The sequence below is a fragment of the Phragmites australis genome, chromosome 18 (assembly GCF_958298935.1).
Source record: "Phragmites australis chromosome 18, lpPhrAust1.1, whole genome shotgun sequence".
NCBI classification, from domain to species: domain Eukaryota; kingdom Viridiplantae; phylum Streptophyta; class Magnoliopsida; order Poales; family Poaceae; genus Phragmites; species Phragmites australis.
Genome location: NC_084938.1, coordinates 19,516,981 through 19,531,582, shown reverse-complemented (window position 1 = coordinate 19,531,582; position 14,602 = coordinate 19,516,981). Strand labels below are relative to the sequence as shown.

General features: G+C 41.6%; 1 protein-coding gene across 1 annotated transcript; it reads left to right on the top strand.

Annotated features, from left to right (window-relative positions):
* Positions 1-5,327: 5,327 nt before the first annotated feature.
* Positions 5,328-9,265, top strand: LOC133899200 (GDT1-like protein 5). Its single transcript, XM_062340169.1, has 12 exons — positions 5,328-5,544; positions 5,643-5,711; positions 6,603-6,662; positions 6,744-6,791; positions 7,375-7,463; positions 7,560-7,596; positions 7,680-7,727; positions 8,274-8,342; positions 8,441-8,485; positions 8,585-8,646; positions 8,733-8,805; positions 8,905-9,265. Exons 1-12 carry the CDS (start codon positions 5,524-5,526, stop codon positions 8,980-8,982), a joined length of 699 nt encoding a protein of 232 aa, XP_062196153.1. The 5' UTR covers positions 5,328-5,523; the 3' UTR covers positions 8,983-9,265.
* The last annotated feature ends 5,337 nt before the right edge of the window (positions 9,266-14,602 follow it).

The following is a 14,602-nucleotide window of genomic DNA, read 5'->3' as shown; positions in this document are numbered from 1 at the left end:
CCACGGCTGGCCAATCAGAAGCAGCATGGCAGCTCACATCACCCCGATCTTCCATCCAAGCAGCTAAACAACTAGATGCACGTAGGCCTTCATTTCCAACAGCTTCTCTTCGAAGAGAATCACGACCATCTCCAATCATATTCTCTTCATTTCGTTCCCTTCTCGATTTCCTTCTCTATTCCTATTTCTTTTATTTTCTCTCATCTCCAACAGCTTCCCTTCAAGAGAAATAGCGAAAGGAAAGGAGAGAGAATCTCATCCTAAAAGGAATGATCCTGTCCCGTCATGACGAGAACCGTAAAGAGAAACCGTTGGAGCGCTGAAGGGAACGAAAATCCCTTCACGACGGGAATATAGCCCCTGAAGGGAATTCCTTAGGGCTAGTTGACGATACGACAATCGCGACGCTCGCGTGCGAAGTGTCGCCCATTGCTGGGCAAGTTACTACTCTTTTTCGACAGAAAAAGAAGCCTATTGGGACACAGGAACAGAAAGGAAATGGCAGGGAGAGGGATCAGAACTGCGCCTTAGACTATGGGCCTGTTTGGTAGAGCTCTCCAAAGCCTTGATTCTGTGGTGGGAGTGATTCTGTGGTGGGAGTGATTCTGTGGCTGAAAGTAATTCTCTAAAAAAAATTTGCCAGAGAAAATGATTCTCAACAGAATCAGAATCAGGAGAAGCTACTTTTTTCAGCTCCCTAGAATCAGCAGAATCAGATAATCACTCCCACGGATTCCAGCCGGGGAGCTAAAGCCTGATTCTGCTGTTTGGCAGAGCTCCCCCTGATTCCAGCCGGGAATCAGCTCTGGGAGCTCTACCAAACGGCCCCTATCTCTAAGGGTTTCCCTTCGGGATCCAGATTCCTTTCACGACGGGATTTTCGTCCCTTCAGCGCTCCAACGGTTTCCCTTCACAGTTCCCGTCACGAAGGGATTCTCAAGGTCATTCCCTCCAGTACGAAATTCTCTCTCATTTCCCTTCGCGATTCCCCTCGAAGGAAAGCTATTGGAGATGAGAGAAAATAAAGGGAATAGGAACGAGGAAGGAAATCGGGAAGGGAATACAATTGGCCGCGCCGCGCCCATCTCCTCTGCTTCTGATGTGACTATTCCCTCCTCCAGCAAAACTGGAGGCGAGGGCGGGAAGCGGAAGCTAGGAACTGGGGATAGCGCAAGGGAGGCAGAGGGATTGGAAGAGGGGAGGGGAGGATGCGATTTCGATAGGATCTTTTCCTGATGTGCTGAAGGTAAGTCATGGTTGAACAGTACCATGAACAATATTACGTGCCTCTGTGAATAATAAGTTGCAGTGAATCACTATTTATAGAATACTGTAGCAGAAATGCTATGCATGTGCTTGCTGTCGTTCACATACTGTAGCAGAGATACTGTACCTACTGTCTATGTATGGGAGAAGAAGGAAGTCATGGTCACTATTCATTCATGCATTTCCTTTGGCACATCAAGAGGAGCCGAATCCGAACTCTCGTTCTCGAATCCTCTCATCTCCATTTCGCTTCCAAATATTGGCACCTTCTCCCACCTTCCTCTCTCTCCTCGGCTTCCGTGGAGGCCGGCCCGTGGCGATGACCAGTTTGGGCCAGAGGCCTTCTTCCTAGGGATGTTTAGGCTTCACAGCTTGTTTGGACCAACGGAATGATGCCAAATCCTAGAACGCTAAGGTGTCATGAACTGATTTTCCTCTCATCCCAAGGATTGAACATGGTCGTGTACTTGCTCGTCTTCTCTCGTCAGCTTAGATATTTGCACAAGAAAAAAACTTAAATTTTATGACTTGGTTGGTACATAAAACTCAACACCGCGCAATCCACACGAGTTTAACAGGGATTAAAAAGTCTTAGGCTGTTTTGTTTGTCTAGGTGGCTAGGACACATAGGTGATAGGTTCCATGGCCACATATTGGAAAGTTAAATCGTATGAAATCAATTATTTAGAGGTATATAGAGCCTTGTGGTTGCAAATCGCCGATTTGATTTCTCATACAAGGGTATATCAGCAAGTTTACAGTCAAACTTTTAATAGTCTATCAACAAAACACCTCCCCTTTCGTGCCATATCAAGTCAAACTTTGAGGGTCTCTCTATGTTTGTTGGCACCTTAAATATATTAGAACACTCTATCTGTTGGCGTATTCATTGTCAGGAACACGGTCACATTCCACGTACACACAACTAACAATCATGCACCTCACATGAGTTTGAAAAGGAAACAATCATGCACACTTAAATGAGTTGTATATAATTAACCTAAAAGTTATTAATCATCAAGTCAATATTTCTTCTTTTTTTGGGTACTCAAGTCAAAATATCTTCTTGACATATTTGTATGCTTACTCATTGAACTTGTATATACGTGTGGTTATAACTCTAGGAACAAAAAGAAAACATTATACTTAATTTGACTTAGTGTAAGATCTCTAGTTCTAGAATAAGCTAGGGATGCTGTCCACTTCACTAATTAAAAATTACGTCAGTTTTTATTATCCTTCTCTGTCGTGGATTGACATTTGATACCAAAAAAAAAAAACAGCTAATTACCATAAGACAACGAGTCATCCGACGTTTCTTTCTAAAATGTGTTGCATCACCAGTTCTCTAACCTAAGTTAGCATCTCAAATGACATGCATAGGTGTACACAACCCCTGGTGTATTGCTGTCTTGTGAGCGCATCTCTGGTGAAAATGCTACTACTATAGAAAACGGTGCAAATTCGACAAAAACCATGCCTACATGTTTTTTTAAAATTCTGAAATTTTGCAGAGCTCTAGGTGAGACCATGTTATACATCCATGCAAAAATTCAAGTTCAAATTCGATTTGGTTTGAGAGATACAAAAATGACAAATTTCAGGTGGTATCTGAGTTGTGTACCCCTTCAAAGTTCTAAGTCGATCTGTTGGAGAAATTTAATATATGTTTTAAAACTTATCATCCTTTTGCATATAATAACCCTTTTGATATTGTACTGAAGGAATCCGATTCAACTCTGCATGCCTTTAAATACTGGCCCTTCATCTAATGAAGAGGTTCGTTCAGTTGGGCATATTTAAAGGGAGACTAAAAAGTGAGATTTGATATTTGGATCGATGCTTCAACGGTATCATATTCTAAGGTTACTAAGGACAGAAAACTGCCAAATTAAAAAAGAAGAGAAATGATTGGGACTAACTCCGGGCGTCCTGAAGCAATATAATCAAGTTAAATGAGATGCAAATTACAAAACTCATTCACCTAGTATGATTTATTTGAATGCAATTTGGAAAGCGATAGATAGATTATACCAAGCATTAGTTGACTGGAATCAGATGGTATGCTGCAGGATTCGCATTTGGCAAACTCTTGACCTGGAGCTGTGGCTTAACTACGTTTCTTTACCCATTGGCCATCGAGGTTTTATGGGCACATGTCAGGCGGCGGTTGTCTCATGCAATATTATATAGTATTTTAGTTGATACGGAGGAGAAAGAAGGAGGTGAGGGAAAGATGCAGTTGTTTTGCAAAGCAACTGTCTTATAAACTAAAATTTAAGATTATAAGACTACTCTAGCACCATTTTACAATTTATTATTATTACATAACTCACAATATTTATTTATTTTATGTATAAATTAAGAGGTTATGGAATTACTGTAAGACAACTAAAAAGACAATCCATTATAGGAGAAATATTTATTAAGTCATCTTAAGATTACACGTTAATATATTGAACGGTCTCATTACTATAGAACACCTCTTTTTTATTATGTTATTATTGTTGGTTTAGCTAAGAACCGTTAGTAATAAAATATCATTGTCGATTCTTATAAAAATCAACAGTAATATTTTATTCAGCAAAAACCAACACTAATAATCAAGTATAACTGCCGATTCATATAATGAACCAACAATGATATTTGATTATCACTGTCAATTCTAGCCATGAACCGACCGTGATAATAAAATACAATCCATATTTGGAAATTCATATATTTTTTCATACGGAGTCAGATGGAGACGAACTTTATATGAAAATTATAGTTCTCGATGAGATCTACACCTTTGTAGTTGACAACTTTTTCATTTGAAATAATTTTAATATCAATATAATCATCACAAGTTATGAACAATAAAAGTCATTTCGAAAAATATGTCATGGATTATCACTATCGGTTTGTATTACAGACTAATAGCGATAATTTCACTACCGGTCCATAAGACGAACTGACAGTGATGCCCATTTTCAGAAATTTATAATATTTCATACGGAGTTAGCTAGAGACAAACTTTATATGCAAATTTTAGCTCTAGACGAGATCTATAACTTTATAATTGACAACCTTTTTATTTAAAGTTATTTTTATATCCAAATAATTGTTACAACTCTCAATTATTAAGGGTCAAAAGGAAAAGATATCACATTACTCTCAGCAATTAGTGATATGTGAGACGGTAAGAAGGCTACGTGCAAGATGAGATTTCCCAGGTCCGGCTCACACGAACTACACGCGCGTATAATTCGCATGAAAAACGTATGACTTGTGTGACTTCCGAGTTGCGATCATGTGTAATCTAGAGGGACTGGTTGGGAGTTAAAAATACATTTTTATATATTTTTCCACTGCAATTCATGAGCCAAATAGAACCGACAATAGTTGTATCATTGTCGGTTCTAGAACCGGCAGTGATACAATTATTACCTAGAATCAGCAATGATATAAGTATTATCGGTTTTGAAATATCAGTGTTGGATAAAAAGCTGACACTGATTTTTATAGTAGTGTTTATAAGACGACATCAATGTACTTTCCCTAATCCGAAGAAGCAACACTGTCATCACAATTTTTTTTAATTTTTAGGTCGCATAAACACTGTCATCTAAGAAAAGGATAAGAGCACTATTTTCACATGAATTTTATGAGAGCCAAACGATATTCTCCCGTTCCAAACAAGATCTCGTGGTACAAAACATGAGACTGGTATCACCTCCCATGCACCAGCATAAAAATGCCGCAATGAAAAACAATATCGCGGCTTTATACTTTTATGCCCGGCAGAAGGTGGGCCAAAGGTTTAAAAAAAACATGCTCAGTAAAAGAAAAGAAAAGGACGATGCCAATCCCATGGCTGTCACGTGCAGTCCATTCCCCGCCAATGGCCAACCCACACGTCACACCCCGCTGGACAGCCCGTGCCGTAGGATAAAGCATCAACGGCTCACAGCTCCGGCTCGTCCCCGTTCGCACCGCACCACGAGTCCACGACCACCCAAATCACTCGTCCCTCCAGCCGGTGACCCACCCACCGCGACAGCTTTAAAAACAGCTGCCCCACGCGACGGGCGCCGCCGCCCGCCCGTCCCGCATCCGACGGCCCCGCGCGCCCCCCGCCGCGTGCCTCGTCACCCTCCCTCCCGCTTATTTACTGCTCTGCTGCGTGCTGCCTCTCCGTACCCACGCGGCCGCGCCCACCGCGCCTCCTCCTTCGCTCGGCGCCCCACGAGATCGGAATCGTGCGCACCCTCCGCCATGGCGCCGTCTCTGATTGGGGTCGGCAAGCTCTCTCTCTCTCTCTCTCTCTCTCTGATGTTTGAGTTTGTGTTACGCGGTGGAGATGACTTGATGCTCTTGGTTCCCGGTGCTTGCAGGGATTCACCAAGTCGCTGGCCATGACGGTGCTCTCCGAGATCGGGGACAAGACCTTCTTCGCCGCCGCGGTACGCCTCCGCCCCCTCACGTCACGCTCTTTCCCCGCGCTCGCCCTGCTCCCCCCCGCCCTGCTCCCCCCCTGCTCCTTCCCTTGCCCGCCTGCTTGTGCGCGCGCCGTGCAGCTGCGTGTGCAGATGGGCCGGGTCCCCTCCCGCGAGGTGTTCGATGGTATGCCGCCGCTGCCGCCCTCTTCGCGTCGGCGGTCGGCTCGGAGATGGATTAGCTCGGGAGGTCGGCGCTGACCCGATTGGGCTATGAGACCGTGCGGTAGCTGTAGATTCAGCGAGGGAGTGAACAGGTGAAGCGCTGTGGAGTCAATTCCTGGCTTCAATCGCTTGATAGTATTGCTCATCTAAGATTAGTGCACTTTTTTCTGTTAAGCAGTGACAATCTACTAGTTGGTAGCTGTAGAATGGGAGCTCGGATTTGCTTATGCTCCTCCACTGGGGATGGGGGAACCAGCTGGGACTAGTTATACGCTTGATTTGCTGCGGCCACAAAAATTTACCCAATTAGTTCAGTGCGCGTGGGTTCCGCTCATGTTGTTGCACAGTGCCAGGCCTTTGATTTGCTGGAGCTGTCGCGTTTGCCGAATTTGCTAACCTGCCATATGAGTAGGGTCCTTGCTTTCTGGAGGACTGTTGCTAGTTTTGATGAGATGCTTGTCCTCGTCCACAAGAATTATTTCACCATGGTATCCTTAGGAAGGACGTAGCTGGTCCATGGAGTATTGCGTCTTCAGGGGAAGAGCGATTTGACAGGGTCTGGCCTAGCAAGACTAACATACCCCTTTCTTGTGATAGACTCATCAATATTCTTCAATATCTGCTTTCAAGGTTTTTTTATGGCCCTTGTTTCGAGCACTGTGTTTACTCATGCTTTATATGTATCATTGCAAGATTCTGGCCATGCGACATCCCAGGAAGCTCGTCCTGGCAGGCTGCCTGACCGCATTAATAGTGAGTATTTTTAAAATTTTATGTGCGTACTGTAGTGTCTCGATTCCTTTTCTACTTAACTGATTGGGTTTGTTATTTTAGGTGATGACAGCTTTGTCAGCTTCTCTAGGTTGGGTTGCACCAAATCTGGTAAGTCATTTTAAGGATTGCTGGAACGTGTATCTATCCTGCACCACTTTTTAGCACCTCAAGAAGATAAAATAATATATTCTTTTGTTTGTTTGCTCAAACATATCATAGGACTTGCCTCTGCAAATTTAAGTATGCTCCATGAGTGCTGCTTGAACAGACTGAAACATTTGACACCAACATAAACATGGTTGTACTCCTACCAGCATGTCTGAATGAAAAAATAAAAAGATTTAGGAAACATGTTTTGAAACATCAGGCATTTCTAGTAAATGTGCCTATTTTTGGTTGAACAATGGAGACATACAATTGTAGTCGCATTCATGATTGTACTTTACTTCATCTTGATTGCATTTTTACTTGCATCTTGCAACTGCGATCCTTACAAATGCTAAGCATGGGCTCTAGGATGCATGCCCTATCTTATACACGGTGGTAGATCTCAGCCCATATGGCACTCTCATCAAGTATAATGGTCGAACCAATCATTGATGACACTCTACTCAACGCAGTTGACATGGAAAATTCTTCTTAAGTTATATCTCCTTGCAAAATGCTATTGATGGAACATCATGTTGAATAGATATCACGCAAATGGACTCATCATGTGACAACTCTGCTGTTCTTTGTATTTGGCCTTTGGTCATTGTGGGAAGGCTTCAAAGAAGACGGGTACTGATCTCCTTGTTGCCTTTTAGTTAACTTTTGTCTGTTTTATGTGTTCGGTGTTTTAGTGATTGACTTGACTGACTCAACTTTTCTTTTCAGAGATTCAGAAGAATTGGCTGGAGTGGAAGCAGAGCTGGTTGGCAAATTTCATCATTTTATTATGTTGTTTCATGGACTGCTATTCAAGTAACTTATTGCCAAGTTGTGCTCAATTTCCAGGATGCTGCCTTCAAGAGTAATAAAGGTGAATCTAAAAATAAATCTGAGGTCAGTATGCAAGGACTTGTTCATTGTCAATCATATTCACTCTCAGAATGTTTCTGCTTTCATGATTATTTGACTATCCATTTGGATGCTGTGAAAATAGTAATCATGAGCGAGAAAAAAATGGATTTACATTTCTTTTCTTTTCCTTAGAATGTGTCATCGTCTCCCGATAATCTCATCTATCTTGGAATATAAGTTTCTTATATATACAATGTGTCTTTACTTAAGTCCTGCCAATATATATGATGTTAATGTATATCTGGCTAGCTTACATTTTTTTTCTAGTCTCTTTTTTTTTTCTTCATCTGACTAGTTCCATTTCATACATCATCTGTTGTTTGCTGGTTTGGACATATATCTTCTCTTTTTTATTGTTTGTGTGGAGAACAATTGTATTTTAGAAGTCAAGGCAGTTAAGAAAAGCTTGCTTATTGGGGGCAATACTGCTATGTTTACTTTCTGTTAGCCACTTTTGGCGTTGCAGTCATATACTATTATGGATTTAGTGCTTATCTGGATGTGCCACTCGACCTTTGTCAATTTTAGGCAAATGATGAGACGAAGAAACATCAAAGACCGTTTGTCATGCAGTTTTTTTCACCAATTTTTATAAAGGTACCAACTACTGATGATATGCAAGATATGGTTGACAAAGGTACCATGCCTGTGTTTTACCTGGAATATTAACTTGTCCTTTGACTTGTGTGCTGTAGGCGTTTTCTATTACATTCTTTGGTGAGTGGGGTGACAAGAGCCAGGTAAGTCGTACAAAAGTAATGTGTTTAACTTCTAGCTTTTCAAAGCACCTGTTGACGTCATAAATGATACTTTTGCTACATTGATTAATCTATTGTCAGATTGCTACTATTGGCTTGGCTGCTGATGAAAACCCATTTGGTGTTGTCCTTGGAGGAATCATGTACGAATTGCTTCTTTTATTGGCCAGTATCCTCTGTTTAAATGGCTTATTGTGTTTTCCCTGATAAAACCTCTTATTGTGCTTAGAGCGCAAGCACTCTGCACCACTGCGGCTGTTCTTGGAGGAAAGAGCCTAGCCTCACAGATATCTGAGAAGATGGTAGGAACAGAACTGTTGTTTGAACTCATTTTTCATGCCGCCTGTGTCCTGTGAAGTATGAAGTGCCCGACATCTAATTTGATTTGCACCTTCTTGTAGGTTGAACTGTCAAGCGGCGTGCTATTCCTGTTGTTCGGCATCATGTCCTTGCTTTCAGGACCAGAAGGAGAATGGTAATCTCCTGGAGATCTTGTTCAGCATGGCTGGTTAACAAGCTTTCTGTGGTTACACCTATCTTATTTGAGTAGAAGAATGATGGCGACGAAAGCCAGCCATCCATGGCGAACAGGATGGCGCGATTCGTTAGTTTAGCCAACACATCTGTAAACATTTCACTCGTCATTCATAAAATAACTACATGATACGAAATCTGTACTGATTGCATTCTGATGTTCCCATCTTCTGAAAATCTTCAGTAGAAGCTGTCGGCAATATGATTTACAATGCCTAGTTACTCAAATTTTTTCGTCGCAATTACGTGCGTGAACAAATCTTTGTTACTGACTCTCGTAAGCGCCCCATGTTTTTTCGTGGGGAGTAAACATGATAACAGTGGTACAGTGTACTGCTGAATGAGGCGCTGGAACCTGCTTTCTTTGTATTTCTGTAAACTACGTAACTAGAGTGCACAGTGAATTGTTGAGCAGACGCAGTAAAACCAGTGTTACCTGGGTGGGTGGTGGAATCCGTCCGAAATACAACTCTTGAATCTTACTCGTGGTGTCCAGGTAACAATGAGTAAAATTGCAATATGAAGGAACCGAGAAACGATACAGAACAGTTCGAGCGGGCCTTACAGTAAACGAGCATGCAATGCGATCATGGGCTTGCTTTCCTGTCGATTCTGAAAGCAGGCTAGTTTTTTTCTTTTTTTTTCTCATTTCCCATGGGAATCTGTTGGCAACACCCCGAACTTTTCGTGATGAATTATGGCCCATTACAATGGCCATAATTATTTTTCCATTCATGCGGGAATTAAGCTTTTTTTTTCAATGAAATTTCTGCGAAATTCGTGTGGAATTCAAATATTCCAAACGGACCTGCAAGTATGCAGCATATCAACAGCCCTGTGACGTACAGGATTGTATTTGTAATGCATACTAGCAAATTCTTTTCCATTTTTGAACGTACACATCAGCTAATCTTAGTTTACTTAAGGGCTAGATATGTGAAAACAGGTATCCATTTAAGCTGCATTTTCAGTATACTATAGTGTACTCGCGAAAGACTTACTTTGGAAAGCCTCCTTTCAGCGACCGAAAAGCATCGGGTTTGAGGGAGCACATAAAGTAGCAAAAAAGATGTCCCGATGCTTTTTTTTTTTTAAAAAGAACTGTTTTGTCTGGATCATTTCCTTTAAACTAATGTTTTTCTTTAACATTGTACTCCCTTAAAATGTTATAGTTTTGGACTGCGATACTGTCTACAATACACAACTCTGACCATATGATTCTCATATATCCGATCTAAGCACGTTTTAAAATACGCCATCCAGCCACAAATAAATATGTTTTAGTTACATGTAGTAAAAAAATTAAACTTTGACTACATATTATTCTTTATGTATTGAATTTGAATATTTGAAAATGATACGTATAGATTTATCTCAAAAACTAGTATTATAATAATATAATTTTATTATATTATATAAATATATTACACAAAAAGTAGCAGTCAAAGATGTATTTTGGGGAATGTGTCAATGTAAAAAACCACATATATTTGTGACTAGAGGGAGTATTATAAATATTGAAAATTTCAAAACTTTGGCGGCATGTGTGTTCACTACCACATAATCAGTGAAACTAAACGGACTATCGCATACAGTTTTTTAGATCTGTCACTGATAAAATATCATCAGACGGTTGCTAAGACAAATGTGTTTGTGACAAGACTGTTGTCTGGGTGTGGTAGAACTCATAGACGGTTTTTTATAAATCCGTCTATATCTATCACATAGATACAAATGACGTTTAGAAAAACTCGTTTGTGATATTGTCATAAACGGTTTCTTATGAGATCCATCTATATTTGTATTATAGATACAAATGGATTTTCTGAAAATTCGTCTATAGTTAAAAGGCTCGGGTACTATTTTAAATTTGATCGCTCATATCCTGTCACTCTTTGGCTTCCCATACACACAACCCGCTCATCTCTCATCGCCTTTGGATATTCATACACACAAAAGCTTGTCTCCCCTTGCTCATTGAATATAAAGCGATGAGAAGTTCATCTTCCTCGCTCTCCTCGTTGCCATCTGATAGCCCATTCCACGATAGTTAGCTATAGGGATGGGAATTTTCCCCGTGGAGGCCGAGATTCGCCCTGAACGGGGCGAGTTTCCCCCCTGCAGGGATCATGGAGCGGGGCCCTGAGTTCATGTTGGGGTAGGGATGGGTATATAGTTTTTGCCGCGGGGATCCATGGGGCTCTAAAGTCTGAGGCTCATGGGGCCATTGTTCACCACTATTCCACTCATCACTGCACTGCTACCAAGGATTGGGGCAATGCTCGCCACGTGTTGGTCACCGAGGGTCGGGCCCCATTGGAGTTCGGGGATCCGATGGGTACAGGGCGAATTTTTGCCCCGAGATGCCTTTTGGGGTTGGGACGAGGCTCCATGTTCGAGGGTTAGGGCGGGGACTGGGGCACCCCCAGCCCTGCCCCGCCCCACCCTATTGCCATCCCTAGTTAGCTAGGGTTTTTTTCATGTTGGAGGAGCGAGATCTAGGCGCTAAATCCCCTTCCCTGTAGTGGGATAAGTAACATAGAGTTTCCATCATAGTTTTATTAGGGTTTGCTTATATCTGTGTAACTGAGAGTAATGTGGTGATATTTTTGTGAACTGTAAGACTAGTTTAAGTGCACATTTCTTGCTTAACCATATCTGGTGATTTGACAGCAATGCAATTTAGTTCTAGCACATGACTGAGTTAGTCAGGATGAAGCCTGATCTGGATAACAGAGAGAAGATAATTGAAGATTATGCTTGGGATGACATTGTGCTAAAATACAAGCGGCTGAGATGATGACAATCATTTCATCCTTACGGAAGACAGTGTCGATCAGTGATATCAATCATCTCATCCTTCTGTAAGACTGTGTCAATCAATGATGTCAATCATCTCGTCCTTCTGGAAGACCCTTACTACTCACAAATAGTTTTTTAGAAAATTCGTCTGTGACCCTTACTACCCACATACGGTTTTTCAGAAAATCCATCTGTGTGTATCTATGTTACAAGAAGAGTTGTAACCATCTGTAACAAGACTGATATCACAGATGCTTTTGCAGAGATGAAACCCATAACCATCTAAGATAGGGTTTAAAATCCGTCTGTGATTGACCGTTTTGATGTAGTGGTTCCAAGCGACAAGTATTTGTGATCAAAGGTGTTCAAACATTTTTTTCCATAATTAATGAAGCTCACTACTACAGAAATGCCCCTTACAGATGGTTTTAAACCCCTGTTACAGACAGGTTTTTGAGCCGTCTGTAAAAAAGTGTTAGTGGGTATCAAGATACCATTGACGGGGAAAATATGTCTGTAACATGACATGCCATAGATGGTTTTAAAGCAAAAAATTGTCTACGGGTATGCTTCAGGGTATGTGGGCCTCAACACCATAGACGGTTTTGAAACAAAACGATCTGTGTGTCTCAGATGGTTTTAGAGGCAAGTCGTCTATGGACCTCAATGCCACAAACGGTTTTACATTAAAACTGTTTGTGACATCCATCACAGACCACAATCCCGTGTAAATGCCGCAGACAGTTTTCTTTAAAAACCGTCTGTGGCTTTCATTCCCCCCAGGTCCAATTTTCTTGCTGGTGGTCACCCTTAGGCAGAAATATCAAGTATATATCCATATCACATACAATATATATCACATAGGTCTCAAATCCACATCACATACAGTAGATATCACATACAGTAAGAAATACATCATGTAAATATAAATACACATGTAAACATCACAAACATCAAATATATATCCATCACAACATCAAGTATCCATCGCACTTAGAATGTATAAACAACAAAATTATGTGTCTAGACCACCAATATTATGGCTCCCCTTTCTTGTATATTGCTTGAGTCATCAAGAAAAGGGCGAGCCATCCTCGAACTTCGCATAGCTGATGTTTCCAAAGGTTGGTATTAGGTAGGTTGAAGGTTTGACAGTATGGGAAAAACATGAGCAAATTGTACTGTGGTTGGACATTAAAATGTGAGCAATAGAGTTTCATTTTATCAACATACTAGGAGATCTTCGGGGCATTGCTCCATGAGCAGCAGCATGTGATAGGCAACATAGAGTGAAACTTAGGAACCGGTAAGCATGGTTTAAAAGGACACTCACCTGTTGATAACTGATTGCAACCTAGAATAGTCTCATGTGGTACTATTTATAGAATCCAAGTATAACACCTGCTTGACCTTTGGAATAAGGACCACTAGAATCCAATGATCACCTGAGTTGTAGTCAAACATAATATAACTCTTGTAACCAATGGTCTTTGCATTATAGTCCACTCCAAATTGCTCGTCATAATTAATGCCCTGTAGAGATAGAGACCCAGGGTCTAGATATGCATTACGCTTATTTGTAGCCCGATTGTCTTGTATCATGTGTCTACATATAAGAAAAAAAGTTAGATGCAATATACATGGTCCTATGATGGTATAACTATCGGTTTTTTTTAAACTTACATGTGTAACATCTTAGGAGCAACATATCCAAACTATCGAGGTTGAAGATGTTGTGCAAATCATTGAACCACACAAAGAAGTAGCCGAAGTCAGTGTGAAAATGCTTTGCCGCAAATTTGACAAAGATGCTTGTCTGCTTGGTCTTTGCATGCCTGTGTGTAGAAGTTATGCAGAGCAACACATGCAAATCCTATTTTGGTTATGTCATTAGACGATAGTAACGGTCGGCCATATTTGTATTTAGGGTTTTGAACTTCCTTGTACACTTTTTTCTTAGCCTCTTCCTTAGGCTACTCCTTAGGCTACTCCTGGGTGATCTATTCATCCAAAATTGCAACTTCTCCTTGGAGGGCGATATTGCCTTTGACTTCTTGCCCTGGTCTGATAATGGTGGAGGGGGCGCAATGGACTGCCTCGAACCCAACAAGCAGAGTGGCAGAGGGTTGAGCTGGATATCCCTCCTCCTCCACTGGATTCTCTGCACCACTACATCCCCTAGCAATGCGATCACATCATTGGGGGGGGGGGGGTTGCCAACTTGTGGGCCAAAAAGTTTGGATACACATGGTCCACATGTACCACTACGTAGCCTAGGGTCAGCTCAACAAAATACAATGCCCTCTGCTATTGGTGCATGACACCGTGAGCGACCTCAATGGTTAAGCTGCCTGGCCTAATAAGCAGTGTACACTGTGTGGGCTCCTCTAGTCCATCTAGGAGATATGGCTGGATCGGATCCACCATATTCTGGATCGCACCGCTACTCTTTTCTAGTGTCACCTGGCTCTGAGTGACTGGCACAATCTGGAGTCTCTAACGCTCTAGGATGCTAGGCAATGATGCGATGACATCCTGAGTGACCTGCATCCGAATTCTCTGCGATAGCTGGTCAACATTCATGCACTCACCCTTCCTCTTCTGGACACTTTGGCCCTGCCTCATCACCAGTTATGGCAATGCCCTTCAGGATACTAAGCAAATGGTACTGGGTGACCTTCCTTCTCTGCTTTCTCATCCTCTTTCTACCACTGCAGGATGTTGCCCTCATACCCTGCTGTGCCTAACATGTGGTTGTTCTTG

Excerpts from the sequence above, each read along its gene's own strand:
- LOC133899200 (XM_062340169.1), top strand. The coding sequence starts at position 5,524 with ATGGCGCCGTCTCTGATTGGG. Across the intron at positions 5,712-6,602 it reads AGACCTTCTTCGCCGCCGCG|ATTCTGGCCATGCGACATCC; the intron begins GTACGCCTCCGC and ends TATCATTGCAAG. Across the intron at positions 8,343-8,440 it reads TTTCACCAATTTTTATAAAG|GCGTTTTCTATTACATTCTT; the intron begins GTACCAACTACT and ends TGTGTGCTGTAG.